At 49.1% G+C, this 25,000-nt stretch overlaps 1 protein-coding gene across 6 annotated transcripts in view; it reads right to left on the bottom strand.

Moving 5' to 3' along the window:
* CHES-1-like (Checkpoint suppressor 1-like) overlaps nucleotides 1–25,000 on the bottom strand; it is a 122,534-nt gene that overhangs the window by 20,778 nt on the left and 76,756 nt on the right. For 4 of the 6 annotated variants that reach the window (XM_070131396.1, XM_070131393.1, XM_070131394.1 and 1 more), the window contains one exon: nucleotides 12,868–13,633. In XM_070131396.1, the coding sequence (XP_069987497.1) occupies nucleotides 12,868–13,629 (762 nt within the window). In that variant the 5' untranslated portion in view covers nucleotides 13,630–13,633. Of the gene's footprint in view, nucleotides 1–12,867; nucleotides 13,663–24,032; nucleotides 24,102–25,000 lie in introns of those variants that run through there. The other 2 variants (XM_070131397.1, XM_070131398.1) reach the window with 2 other exon arrangements.

The following is a 25,000-nucleotide window of genomic DNA, read 5'->3' as shown; positions in this document are numbered from 1 at the left end:
AGAGAGAGAGAGAGAGAGAGAGAGAGAGAGAGAGAGAGAGAGAGAGAGAGAGAGAGAGAGAGAGAGAGAGAGAGAGAGAGAGAGAGAGAGAGAGAGAGAGAGAGACGCGAATCAAGCAACCCCCCAATACACAAAAACATAAATAACAAAATACTTTGATGATGATGATGACGACGACCTTGAAGATAGTAGTCGTGGTGGTGTTTTTGAAATAATAGCGTGTAATATTTAGAAAAAGAAAGTAAAAAAAAAAACGTAATTAACAAAACGTATTGTCAGAGGATCAAAGAAAAAAAAATAAAACAAACTAAAATCAAGAAAAAACAAACAAACAAAAAGATGACATCAATAAACGTAAAATAATTACAAAAATATTTTCATCCCTTATGATTTTTCTCTGTTTCTCCCATGCGTTATGATAATTTCTCCTACTTTATTATCCTTTTCTTTCTTTTGCTTGTTTCCTTTTCGAGGTGATTCGTTTTTTCTGTTTCGTGAACTTCCTTTCCAACCGTCTCCTCCCTTCTTCCTTCCTCTCTCTCCCCATTCCTACCTATCCTATTTAACCCTTCCTCATAATCCTTTCCACCCATGCTTTATATCCCCCCCCCCAATTCCACCCCTTGACCCTTCCCATCCACCCATCCCTTCTGCCCCCTATGACCTATCCCATCCCTCCCCCCACCCCCTCTGACCCTTGTGACCCTCCCCCTCCCTCTGTCCCCTCTGACCACTTTCCCATCCCTCCCCCACCCCCTCTGCCCCATGTGACCCTTCCCATCCCCTCCCCCCACTCCCTGCCCCCTGAGAATCAATGTCACAGCTCCAGCCCCCGTGGCACTAACGATGACAAGTGTGGTCACACCCCTGACGGCTCCACCAAAGATTATGACGACGATGACCATAAGGACGATGAATACGACCATTGCGATGACGACCACGACCAGGACGACGACGGCGACGGTGACGCATGCGACTGTGACTTTGACTGACGACGAAGGTCCTGCTCAATCTTGGGTCGTCCTCGATCTACGACTCCCATGGGGCTCTTTCCCCAATATTCACTCCCTCCCCCTCCTTCTCCCTCTCTCTTTCTCTTTCCTCTCCTCCTCCTCTCTCTCTATTCTTTCCTCCTTCGTTCTTTTCCTTTCTTTTCTCCCTTCTTTCATTTTGTCTTTCTCTACCCTCCCCCCTCTTTTTTCTCCTATCCCATCTCTCCCACTTTCTACTTCTCCCTCCCAGCTCCTCCCCTTAGTCCTTTTTACACTCTTCCCCGCCCCCTCCTCCTCTCTCCCAATTCCTTCTAACTCTCCCTTCTCCTCTTCCTGTCCCTTCCTGCCCTTCCTACTCTCCTCTCACATCTTCCCTCCTTCCCTTCAACTTCTCTATCTCTTCCTCCCTCCCTTTCTCATCCCTCATTCACCTCAAATCCCTGTCCTTCCCATTCCCCCTCCCCCTTCTCCCTCATCATTTATACTACCCCCTTCCTCCTTCCTCCCCCTCTCCCCTTACTATCACTGCTCTGAATAATCACATCAGGAGACAATGATATATCTATCAGTGGAAGACACACACACACAAACAAACACACACACACAGAGAGAGAGAGAGAGAGAGAGAGAGAGAGAGAGAGAGAGAGAGAGAGAGAGAGAGAGAGAGAGAGAGAGAGAGAGAGAGAGAAAGAAAGAGAAAGAGAAAGAGAAAGAGAAAGAGAAAGAGAAAGAGAAAGATAAAGAGAAAGAGAAAGAAAAAGAGAAAGAAAAAGAGAAAGAGAGAGAGAGAGAGAGAGAGAGGGTGACACACACACACACACACATACCTATCTACGTATCTATATACATATGAGGGTGAATATTACCATAATGCACCATAACAATTCGTTCTTATTCACCCCTTGAAGATAGCAAAAGAAATGGCAAAAATCCAATATATTATTCACGGAGAGAATAAATCCATAACCAGGAGGCCAAATGAACCCGACATATAACCAACAAATAACTCGCATACACATTATGACATTTAAAATCCCGTATGAAAAAAACACATCACACACACATAAACACACACATACACACACACACACACGCGCACATAAACACACGCATACAATATAAACACACGGATACACAACAACACCCCGAACAACAACAGACAAAAACATCAACATCCAATCTCTTTCCGTCCCTCCCGCCCGTCCCTCCCTCCCCCCACCCCCTACCTTCTCCCTTCCCGGGCCCTGTACATCCCCCTCCTACTTGACCCCTATCCACTCCTATACCCTCCACCCCCCTACCCATCCCTAACCCCCTCCCCTCTCTTCCCTACCCCCCCCCCCCACTTCGACGACTGATTTCCCCTTAGAATAGACAAGTCACTAATATTACAACCTGGATGAGATATTAATTTCGTCCGGCGATGATCGAGTCGCAGGGGTTGGGGGTAAGGGGTGGGGAGTAAGGGGTGGGGGGGTTAGGAGGTGAGGGGGTTGGACGGGAGGGAGGTGCGACCGTGCGCAGAACGGCGGCATCTCGGTTCTCTGTCCGGGCCTACACTTTCTCCCGGAGCCGAGAATCAACAGTAAGATGGTACAAGACTATCCAGTCACTCTGGTCCTCAGTATCTCCTCCTTTCCCCGGGCCCACACTTTTCCCCAGAGTCAAGGATCCACAATAATAATAATAATAAAAACATAGCGTAAAGAACCTTCTCCTAAGCATATCCTTCTCTCCCCGGGCCCACACTTTTCCCCAGAGCCAAGGATCCACAATACGAAGAAAAAGAAGAAACAGCGTAAAAACACCCCTCCTTTCCCCGGGCCCACACTTTCTCCAAGAGTCCCGGAGGAGCGACGGCCACGCGGGACGACAAAGACCACGACCGCGACCACGACCGACGACCCCGGACAAAGGGCGGCCCACGACCGGTCCCCACGAGGCATCTCCACGAGGCGACCGAGAGTCACGTTGGCGCCCGGGTAGCCATACGATAAATTGATTGATAGGAGGATGGGGGAGGAGGAGGTGGAGGGGAAGGGGGAGGAGAAGAGGGGGAGGGGAAGGGGGAGGATGGGGAAGGGAAGAGGGAGAAGGGAAGGGGAAGGAGGACTGGGGAAGGGCTGGGAAGGAGAAGGGGGAGGAGGACTGAAAGGGAAGGGCTGGAGGAGAGGAAGGGGAGGGAAGAGGATGGGGAAGGGAAAGGGAAGGGGGAGGAAGGGGGAAGGGGAGAAGGGGGAGAAGGAGGAGAGGATTGGGGAAGGGAAGGGGGGAGGAGGAGGGCTGGGAGAAAGGAAGGATGAGGGGAAGGAGGAAGGGAAGGGGAAGGGAAAGGGAGGAAGGGGAGAAGGAACGGGGGAGGATGGGGAGAGAGGAAGGGAGGGAAGAAGAAGGAGGAGAAAGGGGAGGGAGGAAGGGGAGGAGAAAGGGGAGGGAGGAAGGGGAGGAGAGGGGGAGGGAGGAAGGGAAGAAGGAAGGAAAGGGAGGAAGGAAAAGGAGAAAGGGGAGGAGGAAGGAGGGAAGGGAAAGGGGAGGGACGAAGAGGAGGAGAAAGGGGAGGGAGGAAGGGGAGGAGAAAGGGGAGGGAGGAAGGGGAGGAGAAAGGAGGATGAAGGCGAAAGAGAGGGGGAAGGGGAAGAGAAGGAAAATGATGAGGACAAGGAAAAGGGGAGAGGGTTGAGGTCAGGAAAGGGGGAAAGGAGAAGGGAGAAAGGAGGAGAAGAAGGAAGAGTGTGACAGAGAGGGAGAGAGATAACCAAAGAGATGAGAATGGGAGATAGGTAACCCGAGAAGATACGGGAAGAAGTAGGAGTGTGACAGAGAGGAAGAGAGAACCGAAGAGATGAGAACGGGAGATAGGAAAACAAAGAAAAAAACAACAAAGAAATATATGCAATCACATTAAAAATAAAGAAAATAAATCACAGTTCCCTCCCGCCATCGACGAGAAAAATCGCTCGACTACTTTTACTTCCTTCGCTGGCCACCAGAGGGCCGGATCACGCCCTCATCCCCCACAATAAAGAAGAAAAAAAAGAAAGAATATATACGAGGAACTATACATACAAAAACGACAACTGGCAAAACAGCAACTAGCAATAACAATAACAAGAATACAATAACAAAAAAAAAGAAAAGAAAAAAAAGCGCAACAATCCATTCTCACGCTACGCAAAGGGGTGGGAGGGAGGTGGGGGGGGGGACTGGTCCTATACCAGAAAAAAAGTGAAATAAACCTAATGAGGAAAAAAATAAATTAATAAAAAAAAAAGAAATAGAAAAAATGTGAAGACGACGACGACGACGAAGAGAAGGAAAATAACGAATAAAAAATAAAAATCAAAGAAAAATTAATTTAAAAATGAGGGTACTGCACTCCAGGCGAATTCTCAATAAACAAACAGCAACAAATGGTGTCGTTTTGGCGGAGAAGGGAGCATGGTGGGGGTGGGGTGGGGGTGGGGGTGGGAAGGTGTCCATCACGGAGGGGAAAGAGGGGAGACAGGAGGGGAGGAAAGAGGTGGCACGTGCGCGATAAGTGGTGTGGGGAGAGGAAGGTGAGAGAGAAAGAGAGAAAGAGAGAGAGAGAGAGAGAGAGAGAGAGAGAGAGAGAGAGAGAGAGAGAGAGAGAGAGAGAGAGAGAGAGAGAGAGAGAGAGTGTATAGAAGGGAAACGGAAAGAGGAGAGGAGAGAGAGAGAAACGAGAGGAGAGGGGAGAGAAGTGAGGAGAGAATTGAGAATAGAGGAGAGACAAGAAGCGAGAGAGTGGAGAGGAACAAAAGTGCTAGACGAGGACCAAATAACAGATGAAGAAAGGAAAGAGAGAGGAGAAAAGGAAAGGGAATTGAGAGAGAGGGAAAAGAAATACGGAGAGAGTAAGAGTGAGTAACAAATTGTGTGTGTGTGTGTGTTGGGGGGGGGGGGCGGATGTAACGAACAGAAACACAAGAGAGAGAGAAAACGAAACAAACAGAAAAAAGGAGGGGGTGAGGAGAAACAAAAACAGATAAAGAGAAACGCAGCAACAACAGAGAGAGAGACGAGAATAAAACAAGAGAGGAAGGAAGGGAAAAGGAGGAGACGATCTGCGTGCGTGCAAGAGAGAGCCATAACCGTAAGAGCCCCTTATCCAGCCCCGCCACCACACCCCCTTCACCCCCTCTCCCCGCACAGCTTGCAACAGCCGGCCGGAGAATGATCGAACTTCGACTCTGCGAAAATTACCTGTTTTACCGGACATTATAATCGGCAAGCGGGAACACATGCACGTGCGAGGGGAGAGGCGGGGGGAGGGGGGGAGATGGGAGAGGGGAGATGGGAGGGAGAGAGGGGATATGGGGGAGAGGGGTGATAGGGGGGAGAGGGGATATGGGGGGAGGAGGGTGATAGGGGAGAGGGAGATGGGGGGAGAGGGGTGATGGGGGGAGAGGGGAGGGAGATGGGGGAGAAATGAAGGGGAAGAGAGAGAGAGAGAGAGAGAGAGAGAGAGAGAGAGAGAGAGAGAGAGAGAGAGAGAGAGAGAGAGAGAGAGAGAGAGAGAGAGAGAGAGAGAGAGAGAGAGAGAGAGAGAGAGAGAGAGAGAGAGAGAGAGAGAGAGAGAGAGAGAGAGAGAGAGAGAGAGAGAGAGAGAGAGAGAGAGAGAGAGAGAGAGAGAGAGAGAGAGACAGATCCAGGTCCAGATAGACTGATCCAGATAGAGAGATAGATAGAGAGAGAGAGAGAGAGAGAGAGAGAGAGAGAGAGAGAGAGAGAGAGAGAGAGAGAGAGAGAGAGAGAGAGAGAGAGAGAGAGAGAGAAAGAGAGAGAGCGAGAGGCGCAGATTGGAGAAGAAAAGACAGAAGAGAGACAGCAAATGAAAAGAAAGCAACAGCGCATAAAACCGCGAGTGTAGAGGACGGAGATAAGGAAGGGAAGGACCGACAACTCGTACTGCTGTTAACTTGGAAAAATAATTGTCAGGCTGGAAACACCGGCCTCATGGAGTACGGGCAATATTGATTAGACTAATCGCAGCCAATGGCGAAGAAAGAAAGAAAAGGAAGAAAGAAAAAGAAGAGAGAAAGAGAGAGAGAGAGAGAGAGAGAGAGAGAGAGAGAGAGAGAGAGAGAGAGAGAGAGAGAGAGAGAGAGAGAGAGAGAGAGAGAGAGAGAGAGAGAGAGAAAATATGATAATTTCAGCAATAATTAACAATACAGGTAGAGAGCGCAAAATAAAAAGTAGTATCTAAATAATAAAAAGTAAAATAATGATAAATAAAGACAAACGTAAAATAACGACCAAAAGATCATAAAACAAGCACAAGATAATATAAAACAAGAAGAAATAATGAGTCAAAATTATATAAAACAAGAATACAAAATAATTCCCCTCTCCCTCCCTCCCTCCCCTCTCCCCCGCCTCCCCACCTCTCCCATTTCCCTTGCACGTGACCAGCCAACCCTTAATTTCCCAAACGTATAATACATATATATGAAGATGAAACAACTTTGTTAACACGCGGTCTTTTATGGGGAAATAAAAGTCGCAAATGTTTATACTCGAAAACGTTTCAGACTCGAAAATGTTTCAGCTTTTCGAGGGAACGTTTCCCACAGCTGGACAGGCTTCGTACGGGTAAACATCAATATTGATGAACGGCAATTGCTTAACTGAAGGAAATGAATGAAATGGGGCAAAGGAAGAAGAAGAAGAAGAAGAAGAAGAAGAAGAAGAAGAAGTAGAAGAAGAAGTAGAAGAAGAAGAAGAAGAAGTAGAAGTAGAAGTAGAAGTAGAAGAAGAAGAAGAAAAAGTAGAAGAAGGCAAGGGGACAATAAAATAAACACATTAATCTTACCAAATGTCTAAACGCTACCCAATCGCCCTTTCGGCACTACAGCAAAGGCAATCAACTATATTCACAACCAACTGACTAGCAAAGTGATTCGTGTGCAAGAAACATCACAAAATTCCTATTCCATTTTCCTCGATCGGAGAAGCAACACACGAACTTGCAAACTTGATGTATGAACAAGATATTGCATAATCACAGTGGACAATTGCAGCAATGTGCAAGATATGTTAACACCCGGATCGAGGTATGTTAAAGACAAGGTCAAAGTCTATATATTACGAACTTTACGCTTTCGCTGAGTCGGTTTTATGCCCGAGTGCAACGTTAATGCAAGGAAGTTGGAGTTGCTATGGAACGCTTATTGAATGCTGACAGGGTGAGTATACGATTTCTCTCTCTCTCTCTCTCTCTCTCTCTCTCTCTCTCTCTCTCTCTCTCTCTCTCTCTCTCTCTCTCTCTCTCTCTCTCTCTCTCTCTCTGTCTCTGTCTCTGTCTCTGTCTCTCCGTCTCTGTCTTTGTCTCTGTCACTGTCTCTCTGTCTCTGTCTCTGTCTCTGTCTCTCTCTCTCTCTTTTTCTCTATTACTCTCTCCATCTCTTTCTCTCTATTTCTCCCTCCCTCTCTTTTTCTCTATTTTTCTTTCCATCCCTTTTTCCTCTATTTCTCTTTCCCTCTCTTTTTCTCTATTACTCTCTCCCTCTCTTTTCTCTATTTCTCCCTCCCTCTCTTTTTTCTCTATTTCTCTTTCCGTCCCTTTTTCTCTATTTCTCTTTCCTTCTCCTTTTATCTATTTATCTCTCCCTCTCTCTTTTTCTATTTCTCTCTCTATTTATCTCTCTCTCTCTCTCTCTCTCTCTCTCTCTCTCTCTCTCTCTCTCTCTCTCTCTCTCTCTCTCTCTCTCTCTCTCTCTCTTAACCCTCTCTCCCTCTCCACTCCCCCTCCTCCCACTCGCCCCCTGACGCACTTTAATTGACCAGGTTAATGAATCACACATGGACGGGTGAGTAAAATGCAAATGAATGATGCATGAACGAACTTAATGAATGGCGCCATCACAGGAATCCCAGACGGAGAGAGGGGGAGAGAGAGAGAGAGAGAGAGAGAGAGAGAGAGAGAGAGAGAGAGAGAGAGAGAGAGAGAGAGAGAGAGAGAGAGAGAGAGAGAGAGAGTGGAGGGGGGGAGAGGGAGAGAGAGAGAGGAGGGAGAGAGGTAGAGGAGAGAGGGAGAGAGGAGAGAGAGAGAGGTAGAGGGACAGAGAGAGAGGTAGAGGGACAGAGAGAGAGAGAGAGAGAGAGAGAGAGAGAGAGAGAGAGAGAGAGAGAGAGAGAGAGAGAGAGAGAGAGAGAGAGAGAGAGAGAGAGGAGAGACAGAGACAGAGAGACAGAGGGAGAGACAGAGGGGGAGAGAGAGGGAGAGAGAGGGAGAGAGAGAGGGAGAGAGAGAGAGAGAGAGAGAGAGAGAGAGAGAGAGAGAGAGAGAGAGAGAGAGAGAGAGAGAGAGAGAGAGAGAGAGAGAGGGAGAGAGAGGAGAGAGGGAGAGGGAGAGGGAGAGGGAGAGGGGGAGAGGGAGAGGGAGAGGGAGAGAGAGAGAGAGAGAGAGAGGGAGGAGGGAGGGAGAGAGAGAGAGAGAGAGAGAGAGAGAGAGAGAGAGAGAGAGAGAGAGAGAGAGAGAGAGAGAGAGAGAGAGAGAGAGAGAGAGAGAGAGAGAGAGAGAGAGAGAGAATGAGAGAAATTAATGGATAAATAAATTGACAAGTTAACACATAAACTCAGACAGACAGACAGACAGGCAGACACGCACACACACACTAAACGTGACAGGTCAATCTGGAATCCAAAACGAGGGATTCCAAAGCCTCATAAATCCTACGACGACACTTAGGCCCTGAAGGATAAGTGTGGGGGAGGGAGGGAGGGGGTGGGTAGATAACCTCTGTAGGTGCGAAGGGGGAGGGGAGGGGAGGGAGGGGAGGGATGGGAGGGGAATGAGGGAAGAAGGGAGGAGAGGAGAATGAGGGAAGAGGGAAGGGGCGAATAATGAAGGGAGAGAGGGAGGAGAATGAGGGAAGAGGGCAGGGGAGAATAACGAAGGGGAAGAGGGGAGGAGAGGAGAATGAGGGAAGAGGGAAGGGGAGAATAATGAAGGGGAAGAGGGAGGGGAGGAGAATGAGGGAAGAGGGAAGGGGCGAATAATGAAGGGGAAGGGGGAGGGGAGGAGAATGAAGGGGAAGAAGGGTGGAGAGGAGAGAGGAGAGGAGAACGAAGGGGAGGAGAACAGAAAGAGAGAGGGGAGGAGAACAGGAGAGAGGGGAGGGGATGTGGATAGGAGAGGCACCGGGGAAATAGGAAGGGGGGTAAGGGGGGTAGGGGCAGGGGTAAGGGCAGGAGTAAGGGCAGGAGTAGGGGCAGGGGTAGGGGAGGGGGTATGGCCAAGAAGTTGATGATGAGGAATGGATTACAGTGCTGGCTGCATTCCTCGGCCGAAAGCCATTGCGAAGGAAATTGAAGAATAGACACAGGAATGTACGAAAAAAAAAAATGTGCCTAAGAGCGGTTTTCGTATGCGAGTGTGCGTGTGCGTTTAATATTTAGGCGTACACGCACATATTTGTACTAATGTTACGTGATTGCGGCGAGGTAGAGCAGCTGCTTAACTTGGGAATGGCGATAGAGAGGGGTAGAGAAAGACAGAGAGATAGGGAAAGAGAAGAAAAGGAAAATGCGAGAAGGAAGGAATAGAGATATATGCAGATAGCCACACAGAAAACAAAAACTTCCGACGGAGAAATAACAAGCCCTAAAAGTAAAAAAACAAAAAACAAAAACAAAACAAACGCACACAAGAGAGACGATGTGAGAAAGCAGAAAGGCGAGAAGAGGAAAGCAAGAGAAGAACGCTCACCTGACAGTCTATATTCGTGGCGACGAGTATCTCTTATCGCCCAAAGCCTCTTATCACTCGAGGGCCTTTACACACATGTATACGCACACACGCGCAAACGTAGACGCACATGCAGACAGCCTACACCTACATACGCACACACGCACACGTTGATGCACACAGACACAGCCAACACTTACATACGCACACACGCACACAACCTACACCTACATACGCACACACGCACATGGACGCGCGCGCGCGAACACACACACACACACACACACACACACACACACACACACACACACACACACACACACACACACACACACACACAGACACACACACACACACACACACACTCACTCACTCACTCACTCCCTAACGTTCTCTCTCTCTACCTCAATGTTTACCTGCTTAATCTACCCCTCTCGCTCTCCTTTCCCCTGTTCTCTCTTTCCTTCCTGTCCCCCTTCTTATTGCTTTGGTTCTGTATCTATGTGTGACTATTTTTCATTCTCATTCCCATTCTCCTTCTCTCGCATTCTCTTCGTCTTCATCTTCCTCCGTTGGTCTCCGTCCTCCACTTCTCCCCCTCTCGATTTTTTTTTTCATTTTCTTTATTCCCTACTTCTCCCACTCCCTCTCCAACTTCAACTTTTATTTCCTCTCTCCCTCTACTTATCACTCTCACCTCTTTCGCCCTCATCTTCCTCCCCTATCCATACCCTATTTTCCTCTACCCCCCCCCCCACTCCCCTCTCTAATTGCCCCACCAAACCTTATCTCCTTTTCTCATCACCGTCATCATCCTCTTCTTTATCACCTTTTCTCATCCTTTTGCTCATCACCTTTACTCATTTTCATCCTCTTCTTCATCACCTTTATTCATCCTCTCCTTCATCACCTTTTCGCACCACCATTTTCATCCTCATCACCATTCTTTTCCCCCAAACTCAAAGATTAAAATATATGAATGGGGATGAATAAAAAATACCCCCCCCCCCTTCCCCAAACCCAGCCCTTATTAGCATTACTATCACCACCATTACCATGCCAAGCCAACCCTCACCATTCCCATCATCACATCCAACCTACCTCAACCATCACCACCACCATCTTTCACTTTAAACTCTGTCAGATCACCACCATCACCACCATATTTCCCTTTAAACTCTTTCAAATCACTATCACCACCATATTTCCCTTTAAACTTTCAGATCACCACCATCACCACCATCTTTCACTTTAAACTCCCCCAAATCACCACCATACCCGCCCCAACCTCTTCCTCCCCAACACCATTCCCATCACCATCCCTCAGCCAACCCCCCTCCCCCGATCCCCTCTCCCAACCAAACCCCACCCCTACCCCTTCCCCCTCGTCAGGTAACCTCTCCTCTCCCTCTCCCTCTCCCCCTCCCTCTCCCCCTCCCCTCCCCCCCCTCCCCGCCGGCTAGGACCCTCCAGAGGCGACCAATCGGAAGCGTCAATTTACCGGTCCCTCGACGCTGATTGGTCGTGTATCGATGTGCATACCTGGTGGAGTAGACACGCCCGCACACGCACGTACACACACGCACGCACTTACGCACTTACGCGCTTCCTCCTTTTCGACTTACGCACACACTTCGCTTGTTAACGCGTCCCGTCCTGTGGTTCTGAATTTTTCTCCTTCCTTTCTCTTCTTCTCTTTATTCTTTATTCACTTCATTCAGCCTCTCTGTTTTTTTCAGCTTCTATGCTAATCTTCCCTTCACTTTCTTCACGTCATGTCCCTTTCCTTCCTTGCCCTTCGGCCTCTCTATTCACTTTCCATTCCTTTCCTTCCCACCCATTCTCTTTCGCTCTCTTACCTCTGTCCCTCCATTCGTTCCGTCTTTTTTTCCCTCCCTTTCGTGCCTTCTACTGATTCTCACCCAATCCTTTGCTCCCTCACACTCTCATTTCCGTCCAAATCCTTCTTATCTCCTTCTTCCCTTCCTTCTCTCCACTTCCCTCTCCTCTCTTTTTCTCTCCCTTCCCTCTCCTCTTTTTTTCTCTCCAGTTCCCTCTCCTCTCCCTTTTTCTCTCCACTTCACTCTCGCCTCCCTTTTTCTCTCCACTTCTCTTCCCTTCCCTCTCCTATCCCTTCTTCTTCTTCTCTTCCCTTCCTTCTCTCCACTTCTCTTCCCTTCCTTCCCTCAATTTCTTCTACCCTTTCCTCTCTTCTCATTTCTTCCCTCCACTTTTCTACCCTTCCTTCTCCTCTTCTTCTCTTCTCTTCCCTCCCCTTCATTCCCTCCTTTCCCCTCGCCTCTCTCTCCCTCCGAAAGCCCGATAATGTGATGTGCATTATGTACTTTATCCCCGTCATCTCTTCGCTTGGCTCCCTCTTTTATCATATTTCTCGTCTCGTGTGCGGGGGAAGAAAGACACACAAGAGAAGAAGAGTGGGAACAGCTTGGGGTTGGACGGGAAGAGGAGAGGAGAGGAGAGGAGAGGAGAGGAGAGGAGAGGAGAGGAGAGGAGAGGAGAGGAGAGGAGAGGAGAGGAGAGGAGAGGAGAGGAGAGGAGAGGAGAGGAGAGGAGAGGAGGAAGAGAAGAGAAGAGAAGAGAAGAGAAGAGAAGAGAAGAGAAGAGAAGAGAAGAGAAGAGAAGAGAGGAGAGGAGAGGAGAGGAGAGGAGAGAGAGGAGAGGAGAGGAGAGGAGAGGAGAGGAAGAGGAGTGGATAGGATAGGTGAGGAGAGGCGAGGAGAGGAATGGAGAGGAGAGGGGAGGGGGAGGGGAAGGGAGGGGAAGAGAGGAGTGGAGTGGAGAGGAGGGGAGAGAAGAAGAGTGAAGAGGTGAGGAGAGGAAAGAAACAGAAAGAGAAAGCCGGATTACAAGAGGAGAAGGTGGAAGAGGAAGACGGAGAGAGGAATAAAAGAAGAAAGGAGAACAAGGAAGGGATGGAGAGAGGAGAAAGACGAATAGCGGCGGGAAGTGAAGATAAGTAGAGAGGAGAAAGAAAATAAAGTAAAGCAGAAAGAGCCAGGAAGGCGGAGGGAGAGGAGGCGGAAAGAGGAGGGGCAAAAGAGAGAAGAAAGAGTAAGCAAGGACAGAAAGAGGAAGGAAACGAGAGAGAAAAGAGAAGTGGACAAATGGAAACAAAAAAGAGAGCGTAAACGCCCATGTCCTCACCTTGCCGGCCGCCCTCGCCGCCTGCAGAATGATGGGCGTGGCCGTGGAGAGAATGGTGGGCGGCCTCCTTGGGGGCGGCGGGGGCGCCTGGGGGTTCGCGGGCGTGTGGGAGGAGTGTAGGAGCGCGGTGTGGGCGTGCGCGGAGGCCGTGGCGGCAGTGGAAGCGGGGGCGGCCTGCAGGAACACGTGGTGCAGGATGGGCGTGGCGTAGGATACGGCGAGCGTGCGCACCACCTCGGCGCCCTCGACCAGCGTGGCCGTGCCCGCCTGGCCGTCCACGATGGCCGTCACGCCCTCGGCCGCCACCACGCCGCCCTCGCCGCCCTCCACCGTCACCGTGAGGCGCTGCGCGGGCGGCAGCGAGCGCGGCCGCAGCACCGTCGTGGTCCCGTCGGCCGCCTCCAGCACCGTCGCGCCGTCCTCGCGGCTGTACAGCGTCGTGGCGCCGCCGCCGCCCACCACCACCACCTCGCCGCCGCCGCCCGCGCCAGCGGACTCCTCCTCGCCCTCCTCCTCCTCCTCGCCCATTTCCTCCTCCTCCTCCTCCTCTTCCTCGTCGTCTTCCTCCTCCTCCTCCTCTTCTTCCTCCTCCTCCTCCTCTTCTTCCTCCTCCTCTGCCTCGTGGGTCAAGTGCTGGTGGTCCTGAGGATGCTTCTCGTGGTGGTGGTGCAGCCACGCCTGCCGCACCGCGGGCGCGCGGGCGGCCTCGCCTCCCACGCCGCCCTCTCCGCGCACCTCCGCTCCGCCGCCCTCACTCATCATTACACTGGAAAGCGAAAAAGGCCACTGAGTCATGGAGGTCAACATCGTCAACACCATCTCCCTCCTCACCATCCGTCAAGGACATCATTCCACTATCATCATAACAACACAGTCCTCGCAAAGAATCTTTCAAACCTTCAACCACACTCAGTACAGAAACATACTAATCACAATACCAATAGTTAAAAAGTTAAAAACAGTGATGATGATGATGATAATACTAATAATAATTGTGACTGATAAAAATCAAAAATAATAACAACAATAACAATGATAATAATAACAATAACATCTAAAAATAACAATAACAGCAACAATAACAGTAGTATTGCTATTATTACTGGTACTAAGTAGTAGACGTAGTCGTACTCGTCGTCGTCGTCGTCGTAGTAACAGTAGTAGTAGTATTAACAATATAATAATAATAATAATAATAATAATAATAATAATAATAATAATAATAATAATAATAATAATAATAACAAAAAACAATACAACACTAATAACAATACGTAATAATAATAGTCATTATAGTAATAATAATAATATAAATAATAATAATAATAGTAATAATAATAATAATCATGATTAGAATAACACAATCAACATCAATAACAATCAATAAAATAATCAGTAATGATGGTAACAGTAATAGTAAGAATAATAATATCATCATTATCATCATAATAACACAGGTAATAAATAATAAAAACACAACGAATAAATCAGAAAATAACAGTAATGACGAACACTCACAACGGACGGTACTTACACGACACCCAACCTCCGCGAATACTCCTGCAACTCCCCTACAGCACCCTCCCCTTCGGCCTCCCCTCCCCCCCCAACAACCCCCTCCTCCTCGCCAAAAACACTCGGGTGACAAATTAACGAAGGGCAAATACAGCGGCGGGCGCGGCTACGACACTAATGTTACGTTGCGGCTGTAATTACCGTCAGGAACATTTGTTAGTGACACGACGTCCGCCTCCGAAGTCAGGCGCTAATGAAGCGAGAGGCCCTTGCAGCTCTCCACGTACACGCATGCGAGCGGGCAAGAAGGCACACTGGGACGGGCGCTCTAATACGAACGTCTATTAACCGCGGCGCATAAACACGAATACGCACCTGGAAACGGATATTTACGGCTTAAAGAAACAAACCTCACGTGGATACACACTGACAGACACTAACGATATGTGCATCGACACTATCAGCGGAGAGAAAAAAAACGTACACGGCGTTAGTTTATTGAGAGTTGAGATTGCAGTTTCAAAATTGTGCTTGATCTTCATCGTCGGGTCTGTTGTACCCCATTTTAACTAATCTTTTAACAAGTGTTTTCTTTTTTTCCCTTTTGGTGTCCTCCATGTTAATAGACAACAAACGCAAACGCAAAGCTTCTTCTTTCTCTCTCTCTCTCTCAGACACACACACGCACAGGCACACAGGCACACAGGCACACAGGCACACAGGCACACACACACACACACACACACACACACACACACACACACACACACACACACACACACACACACACACACACACTCAAACACACACACACATACACACATACACACGCACACGAGTCGCGCACGCATACCCCCACCCGACCCGCGGATGCGCTCGAGGCGGCGACCCGTCAACACGAGCAACATCCGCCCCGCATTCCCTCGCCGCGGGTGTCACTGGGTCGCGAGGCAAGTCACTGTCCGCGAAGGCCGCCGGAGAGGCTGATGGTGAAGAGGACGATAGTGATGGTAACAAGGGTGACATAATAGGAAGAGCGGGAGAGATAGAGAGAGAAGCGGTGAGGGGGATGCGAGAGAGCGAAAGGGGAGGAGGATGGGCGCGGTGATAAACGCCTTGCTCCGGACGGGCGTGAGCCACGACATCGAAGGCACGGCCTGGTGAGAGTGCTGTATGAGGGGCGTGGTGCCTTCGGTACGTACGGTAACACAGCGGCGGCGGCAGCAACAGCAGTCCTGCAGGTATGGGCGTTGAAGCCCGTGTGCTGCAGGCGGAGGTGGGCGGCCCCGCGACTCCAGTGGGCGTGCTGCCACATGGCCTCGGCACTGTCACCTTGCCTCTTCTCTCCCGGCCGCCCGCGAGACGCGTCGCCCGCCCGAGGAACGCAAGGACAGCTGCGTGGGGCGAGACAGGTGTGGGCGGTGGGCGGAAACACGTGTGCGAGGAGTGCAGGTGCGAGGCCGTGTGGCGCTCGCGCTGCCTGGGCGACGGCGTCCCGGGTTGCCTGGCAACGTGTAAACAACATGGCCCGCGCGCCGTAAGGGTCACATTTCCGCGCCCCGCAACCGGCCCCAGGGGATCTTCCCGCCCACTTTCTCGCCGAAAGGCTTCTGTCGCGCGCCCACAGGGACCGAGGGCGGCTTACGCACTCTTTGGCTACGGGCAGGCACCCCCAAGACGCCCACCCGGTCGCCCGACGCCCACGGGGGACGAGCCCCGACAGGTTTCGTCGCGGGCGAAGCAGGCGATAGTAGCCCAGAGCGACGCCGGGCGAGCAGCGGGCGCAGCTGTACTACACACGTACACACGCGCACACACGCACATAACCCTGAGCGGGGAATATGAACCAGCTAATCTACACGACTTTATCTACTCCTACAGAAGTGCAAGGAAAACAAGGGAAAGCAAGAAAGAGCTATCCCTCCCGCCCCGGCTGGCCATCCGCAGTTTGGTTCGGGGGGGAGGGGTGGGGGGGGGCGACCATTGTCACGAACCCCTTTTAATTGTCGCGTCTAAATTAAGACAAATCATTTAATGCTAAGTAGTGTTTGAAACTGCACTTTCCTCTCGACGTGAAAAGGCTACATTTAATTTCCCTCTCCTTCGCTTACCGTTCTCTCTTATCCGAAGCCGAAGTGTTTGACGAATCATTTCGTTCTAAATGACGACTGAGTCAGCCAAAATAGATAAATGAATTCAAGGTTAAAAAATAATAGATAAATAAATAATAAAATAAATAGATAATAGATAAATAAATAAATAAAAAATAACAAAATAAAATAAAATAAGCATAAAAAGGGGAAAGAGAGAGAGAGAGAGAGAGAGAGAGAGAGAGAGAGAGAGAGAGAGAGAGAGAGAGAGAGAGAGAGAGAGAGAGAGAGAGAGAGAGAGAGAGAGAGAGAGAGAGGGAGAGAGATAAATAGATAGATAGATAGATAGATAGACAGATAGATAGAGAGAGAGAGAGAGAGAGAGAGAGAGAGAGAGAGAGAGAGAGAGAGAGAGAGAGAGAGAGAGAGAGAGAGAAACAGAGAGAGAAAGACAGAGAGAGAGATAAATAGATAGATATATATATATATATATATATATATATATATATATATATATATATATATAGATAGATAGATAGATAGAGAGAGAGAGAGAGAGAGAGAGAGAGAGAGAGAGAGAGAGAGAGAGAGAGAGAGAGAGAGAGAGAGAGAGAGAGAGAGAGAGCCAGCCCACTCCACTCACCACTCGTCAGGAAAAGACCACTCGTCGGAACGGACACACCAGGCCGCGCTAGACACCCCCCCGGAACTCTCGCTCTCTGGCTGCGAGCGACGAGTAGCGTATTGAACGACCGAGCTCTCCACTTTCATTATGAATAATTACTGGTGATTGGGTCGCCTCTTATTCCTCCTCCTCCCTCCCCTCCCTCCAGCCCCAATACCCTCCCCTCCCTTCCTCTTCCTCCCCTATCTAATCCCCCCTCCACTTCCCCTCACCCCTTCTTTTCCCCCCTTCCTCTCCCTCCACCTCCCCTCCCTCCCCCTCCTTCAGTTTCGTCTTCTGCTTTCTTTCCAAAGCCTTTGTTGCGTTTTCTGTTGTAAAGCGCTAACATTTTGCTTTCCACAATCAACTTCATTATTGTTGCTAAACCTATTATCATCCTCATTATTCTTATCTTCTATGATTTCAATTATTGTCGTTATCTTTACCAGAATTGCAATTGAAAATTAGAGTATTGATAATGACAGCAACAAAGCGACATGAAACAATAATAAATAAAGAGAGAAAGAAAAAGGATTACGAATGAAAGCAAAAGGAGAACACGAAGAAAAGTAAACAAAAGAAAGAAAGAAAGAAAATAAGAAAACGAAGATGCAGAAGGGGGAAAAAAGAAATTCTACGGCCCGTGGGTGCCACATTTCACTTACTTGTGAAGACCAGTTATTAACCCTTATAATCAATTTAAAAAAGGGATATAATAACCGCAGAAAACGGTACTCATAGAAAACGGGAGGAGGAGATCAGAGAAAGGCGACAAAGAAAACGGGAATGCGGAGAAACAAGGCCATTCTTAAAGCGACTCGAAATGAACGCACAGATACGTGATAACTGCGGGGAAAAGGAGCAGAGGAAGGGATCGAGAGAGGGGAATAGGAAGGGAGAGGATAAGGAAAAAAGAGGAAGGGAGAGGGTATGGAAAAAGAAGGGGAGGAATGTAAGCTCAGAAGGGGGAGAGGTAAAAGGAGGGGGGAAGGGGGAGAGGCAAAGGGAGGGGAGAGGGGGAAGGGGAGAGGCAAAGGGAGGGGAGAGGGGTAGGAGGGGAGAGGGGTAGAGGCAAAGGGAGAGGGGGAAGGGGTGAGGCAGAGGAGGAGAGGGAGGGAATGCAAATAAGGGAAGAGGGAGATAGGGCTTAAGACCAGGGAGGGAGAAGGAACAGAGACAAACGGAGAGGGAGAAGAAGGGGAGCGGGGGGGGAGTAAGGAGAAGAGAGAGAGAGCGACAAAGGTACAGAGAGCAATGAAGGGGCAGAGGAGGATAGCCCACAACAAAAATAAAGAAAGAGAAAGAGAGAGACAAGAGGAAAAGCCAGTGAGGGGGACGACGGAGAGACAGAGGGAAAGAAGAGGGATAGAGGAGGGATAGAGGAGAATAACGCTCTATCTTGCCCCATCTCATGTCCACCGGCCGATATCCGGATAATGAATAAATGGCCCCCCCTTTTCTCGTTGTTCCGGGGAAAGCGGATGTCTGCGGGGGCCTGTCTTTGTGTCTGCTTGGACGCCATATGATTGATACGAGGGAGGGGGGGGGGGGGGGGGGAGGGAGGAGGAGAGAGGGAAAGAGTGCGAGGGAAGGAGAGGGAGGAGGGGAGGGAGGGAAAGAGAGCGAGGGGGGGAAAGGGATGGGGAGAGGGAGGAGGGGAGCGGGGTGGGGGAGGGAGGGAAAGAGTGCGAGGGGGGGAGAGGGAGGAAGGGAGAGGGAGAAGGCGAGAGGGATGGGGGAAGGCGAGGGAGGGGAAGGAGATATGGAGAAGGGAGAGTTTGGAAGAGGAAAGGAAGGGGAAGGAGGGAGGGAGAGAGGGAGTGAGAATGAGGGATGTATATCTGTGTGTGTGTGTGTGTGTGTGTGTGTGTGTGTGTGTGTGTGTGTGTGTGTGTGTGTGTGTGTGTGTGTGTGTGTGTGAGAGAGAGAGAGAGAGAGAGAGAGAGAGAGAGAGAGAGAGAGAGAGAGAGAGAGAGAGAGAGAGAGAGAGAGAGAGAGAGAGAGCAGCATACCACCGACACGAACTAACGCCAACCTCCCCAAACCCCCATCAACAACCCTCCCCCCTTCTATTCGTCCCCTACCCTTGAAAAAAAAAAAACTAATAAATTACACATAAATTATAAATTACAATGCAATATAAAAAAAATCCTCCCACATGAATCGCCGGCAACAAACGAACTACCTAACCCACCCCCTCAAAAAAAAACTTTCTTTGCACCATAAATCGCGGGGGACAAACGAGCCCACCTGTACAAAACGGTAATGAGGGGTCGCGCAGGTAAACTTGACGCCCGGCCGGCATGCGACACCGGCACGCCCGACACACAACGGCTCCTAAACTTGTTAAACGAAGTGGGGGGAGGAGGAGGGGGAGGAGGAGGGGGAGGGGAAGGGGGGGGGGTGTAGGGGAGGAAATAGAGGAGGAGGAAAAAAGTTGTAGTGGAAGTCGAGAGATATATACATATATGCAAGTATGTATATGTGTACACGCGCGCGCGCGCACACGCACACACCCACACCCACACAAACATATATATATATACGTATATATACATACATACATACATATATATATATATATATATATATATATATATATATATATATATATATATATATATATGAGGGAGGGAGGGAGGAGGGAGGGAGGGAGGGAGGGAGGGAGGGAGGGAGGGAGAGAGAGAGAGAGAGAGAGAGAGAGAGAGAGAGAGAGAGAGAGAGAGAGAGAGAGAGAGAGAGAGAGAGAGAGAGAGAGAGAGAGAGAGAGAGAAATTAGAAAAATAGAGGGGTTTAAAAAGCCAGGCTGAACAGGAGACGAAAAAGAAACACGAAAAAAGAAAGCGAAACAGGTGCTGACCTCGAAAAGGCCCGAAATCAAAACAAGAAAGACAGACAATATTAAAAAAAAAGAAAAGAAAAAAAAGAAAACAGACAAGCAGACAGACAGACAAGCAGCGAAGTGGACAGAGTCGGAGAAATCAGGGCCATGGCGTAATGTTGTGGCCGGTTGCCATAACACTACATGAGATATTCATGCGGATACGACTATACAGTCAAACACTCGGACGGGGCGGTATCCACTTCGTCTTCTCTCTGCAAGTATTTGACTTTTCCCGTTTCTTGTCTTCTCTATCTCTCTCTCTCCCTCTCTCTCTCTTTCTCTCTATCACTCTCTTTCTCTCTATCACTCTCTTTCCCTCTCTTTCTCTCCCTCCCTCTCTTTCTCTCTCTCCCTCTCACTCTCTCTTTTCCTCTACCTGTCCCTATTTCTCTCTCTCTCTCTCTCTCTCTCTCTCTCTCTCTCTCTCTCTCTCTCTCTCTCTCTCTCTCTCTCTCTCTCTCTCTCTCTCTCTCTCTCTCTCTCTCTCTCGCTCTCTCTATTCCTATTTTTATTTCCATTCCCGATGTTTCTTTCTTTCTCCTCAGCTGGCACGAGAGAGCGCCGTGTGACAAAAATGGCTAACGACTTGCTGCTTGTATTCATTAATTAACCTATTTTTAAATTAATTGCCTTTGTCCTCGTGTCCCTTCTTTAGCCATGTTTCATTATCTGTGTCTCTGTGTCCCATTTTGTCTCTTTGTCGTTTCTTGCCTGAATGTTTGTCTGGAAGTAATGTCCGGCTTCTGTTCATCTCTCTCTCTCTTCTATCTTTTCTTTTCTTCTTCTATCTCTCTCTCCCTCCTTCTCTCTGTCTCTGTCTCTCTCTCTCTCCCTTGCCAAATATACTGATCCTCGGTTGTTTGCATATTTCAGAATACTTTTTAGACGGCGTCCAATACACGCTGCGGGTCTGCCGGGCGGAAAGAGAACCTCCACTAAAGAACCAAAATCTGAATACGTTCTAGATCATGTTCCCCGACTGGAAGGCAATGTCTCATTCGCCGATAAATCTATTGGAGGATTCCATTTTTACGAGAGCTGTCGCGCTATTTTGGGAAAGGCGTTGCTATGGGTATTCTTACTTTCACTCTCTCTCTATCTCCTGCTTCTTCTTTGTTCTCTCCCACTTTCACACACTCTCTCTCTTTCTACATGACTCCTCCCCCCCCCCCCTCTCTCTCTCTCTCTCTCTCTCTCTCTCTCTCTCTCTCTCTCTCTCTCTCTCTCTCTCTCTCTCTCTCTCTCTCTCTCATACGCCCTCACTCGAATCTGTTTTCCCTATTAACCATTCATCTATTCTCTCCTATTCCCCTTCTACCACCTCCTCCCTCCCTCCCTCCCTCCCTCCCTCTGCAACCCCGAGAGCAACAACAGGGTCCCGCGGCGAGCGTGGGTGTGCGTGCGAGAGATTAAAGTGTCCAAAGCGAGCGCGGACAAAGTTGTTCCCTCCCTCCTCCCCTCCTCCCTCCTCCTCCCTCCTCCTCCTCCCTTCCTTCCTGCCTGCATTCCTTCTTTCCTTCCTCCCTCCTCCTCTTCCTCCTCCTCTCCCCCTCCTCCTCCTTCCTGCCTTCCTCCCTCCCTCCCTCCACCTCCCACCCTCCATCCCCTCCTCCCTCCCCGCCTCCCCTTCCCACCCTTCTTACCCCAAACCCGACCCCATCGTTCATTCCTAGCCTGCACCTATCCCCCTCCCTACCTGACTTACCTTACCCGTCCATCCCACCTTCCCCCTGCCCTCTCATCCTCCCCTCCCCTCCCCCCCCAACCAATCGTTCTACCCTCCCCCCTCTGCCACCCCCCTCCCCATCCCACCCGCACAGGCCCATTATCAAACACGTGTCGACGAAGTACCCCCTCCCCCCTCAACCCCTCCTCCCCCCTCCCACCCCCTCAACCCTCCCGCCGTGCGACACCTAATCGGTGATTGGTGGTTATACAGTGGGCGTGGCTAGGGGAAAGGATTGGGAGGGGGGAGGAGGGAGAAGGGAGGGAAATTCGGAAACCGATCAAAGGGAGATAGAAAATGATAGAAAGAGGGAAATGCAAACAGAGAAAGAGAAATGGAGGAAAGGAGGAAGGGGAGAGAAAAAAAATGAAAGTGAAAGGGGAAGGGAAGGTGGAAAAAGTGGGGGAAGGGAAAAGAGTAGAGAGGATTATACAAATGGAGGAAAAAGGGACAAGGGGATAAGATGGAGGTACAAAACAAAGGAAAGAGGAAAAGAGAGAAGTGGGAAAGGAAAAAAAGGAACCTGGGAAGAGGAAAGGAAAAAAGTGGGAAAGAAAAACGGAAAGGGAAAGAGAAAATAAGGAAAGGAAAAGAGAAAATAAATAGAATCAAAGAACCAAGAGAGGTAGAAACAGAACTGGAAAAGGATGAAAAAAGAAAAAAAAGAAAAAAAAGAACAAGAGTAAAGCGGGAAAGAGGTGGGGAATGAGGTGAGAAAGAGAACAGGAAAAAAATATTAAGAAAAAGTGGGAGTGGAGGAATAGGGAAAAAGTGGAGAAAGAAGGGAAAAGAGAAAAAATCCAGAGTAATGGAGGGTATGTTAGTGACGTAATGAAATTCGTAAAGCGAAAATAAAGTGAAAGTGAGAGAGAGAGAGAGAGAGAGAGAGAGAGAGAGAGAGAGAGAGAGAGAGAGAGAGAGAGAAAGAGAGAGAGAGACAGAGAGACAGAAAGAGGGAGAGAGACAGAAAGAGAAAGAGAGAGAGAGAGAGAGAGAGAGAGAGAGAGAGAGAGAGAGAGAGAGAGAGAGAGAGAGAGAGAGAGAGAGAGAGAGAGAGACAGAGGCAGGTTAGTAACACTGCACCATGTATGTTTCTTCTGGAGTTGTGGGGCCGTTCCTTGTAATAAGCAGGAAAAGGAAACAATAAACTTGAATCTAGTAGGTTCAATTTCTGAGGAGTTACAGAGGGGGGGAGGCGAGAGCACACGTCTGTCTCCTGTGCTTGACCAGAGAGAGAGAGAGAGAGAGAGAGAGAGAGAGAGAGAGAGAGAGAGAGAGAGAGAGAGAGAGAGAGAGAGAGAGAGAGAGAGAGAGAGAGAGAGAGAGAGAGAGAGAGTGAGAGTGAGAGAGAGGAGAGGAGAGGAGAGTGAGAGTGAGAGTGAGTAGAGTGAGAGTGAGAGTGAGAGTGAGAGTTAGTGAGAGTGAGAGGGGGAGGGAGGGAGGGAGGGAGGGAGGGAGGGAGGGAGGGAGGGAGGGAGGGAGGGAGGGAGGGAGAGAGACAGATACATACATACATTGAGAGAGGGAGAGATGTTACTTAATGGCGATAAGCGCTCTGTCCCCAGAAAGGAGAGGGGATAGAGAAAAGGGGAGAGAGAAAAAAGAAACAGTAACAAGCAAGATGATTCGGGAAAAAGGTTGGAGGCACAGCAGAGATGACGATAATGACTGTGGTGATGAATGATGATGATGAAAATGATAGCAATAATGATAATGATAATAACAATGATATAGATATAGATAAAGATAAAGAAAACGATGATGACAATAACGAAAAAAAATGAAAGGAAAGAGGAAAAGAGGGGGAGGGGGCATTGAGAATCAACACCGCAGTCCCTCCCTCCCCCCCCCTCCACCCCCCCGTCGCCGCACCGCTCGGAGGCTCCCGGCCACTGGAGAGCTGTTGTCGCGGACACCGGTAAGTGGTTCGGCTTGATCAGGTTTACTTCCGATAATCAATAAAACCGCAACAATTTGCCGGCCGCCGCGATGATCAGCTGCGTGTACACCTGTTATCCGCTCTATCTCTCCTTCCCTTTATATCTATATATCTATCTATATATCTATATCTATCTATATATCTATATCTATATCTATCTATAAATATGTTTCCTTCTTTATTTAGCATCATTTTCTCCATGTCTCGAACTTCCCCTCTCCCCCTCTCTTTCTCTCTTTCTCTCCCTCTCTCTCTCTCCCTCCCTCTCCTCCATTTCTCTCCCTCCCTTCCATCCTCCCGATCCTTCTCCTCCCTCCTCCTGCAACCCCCCCCGTCTAATCCTTTACCTTCTTCCTCTCTTCTCCTCCGTCCTCTCTTCTCCTCCGTTCCCTCCACAGCGCCGACAAGCAACTCACCTGCAAATAAGAGAGAAAGAAAAACGAATTAAAAATCACAAGAGAGAGTGAAAAAACGAATTAAAAATCACGCAAAGACAACTTACAACTTATTCAATAACCCGCCCCCCGCCCACAGAAGTAATCCGAGGTGTCATGTCAGGGAAAGAATAATCATAATAAAAAAAATACATATATTAATAGAGAGAGCGAGAGAGAGAGAGCGAAGACAAGAGCGTCACTTCGTTCAAAACTCTATTCCTCGCCCGGTCACGTCAAGGAGGAAATAAAAGAAAAGAAAGAGAAAGAAAGAAGAAAAAAAGTAAAAAAAGAAAAGAAAAAAAAAATACATATAAATCGAGCGAAATAGCGGGAGATTCTTACCCCCCCCCCCCCACTGTTAAAAAAGAAGAAAAAAAAAGAAGAAAGAAAAAGAAAAAACAAGAGCGACACTTCATTAAAAACGATTCCTCGCCCGGAGTCACGCCAAGATGGACATAAAGCAGAAGAAAGACACAAAGAAAGAAAGACAAGAAAAAAAAAGGGTAAAACAAAGACATACTCATCGAAAGAACGAATGATTTTACGCTTCCCCCCCTCCCATCCCCCCGCCCCCACCGCTAAACCGAGAGCGTCACTTCATTCAAAGCCGTAATCCTCGCCCTGTTCCTCCCGGATTATCATCGGTCCGCGCAACGAAGCTCTCCCTCCGGCTGGGCGACGCTTTCCGGAATGAGCAACGCGGGACGGGGAGGGGGGGGGTACACTCACACATGCACGGGGGAAGGGGGGGGAGGGGGGGTATGCGGAAGGGATATGGTAAATAAGTGTGTGTGGGGGGGGGGGGGGAAGGGCGTGTGTGTATGTAGATGGGGAATGAAAGAGAGAGAGTGGGGCAAGTGGAAAAGATTGATACATAA

This window comes from Penaeus vannamei, chromosome 16, assembly GCF_042767895.1.
Source record: "Penaeus vannamei isolate JL-2024 chromosome 16, ASM4276789v1, whole genome shotgun sequence".
NCBI lineage: Eukaryota > Metazoa > Arthropoda > Malacostraca > Decapoda > Penaeidae > Penaeus > Penaeus vannamei.
The sequence above is the reverse complement of the archived record's forward strand: the minus strand, read 5'-3'. Positions and strand labels throughout refer to the sequence as shown.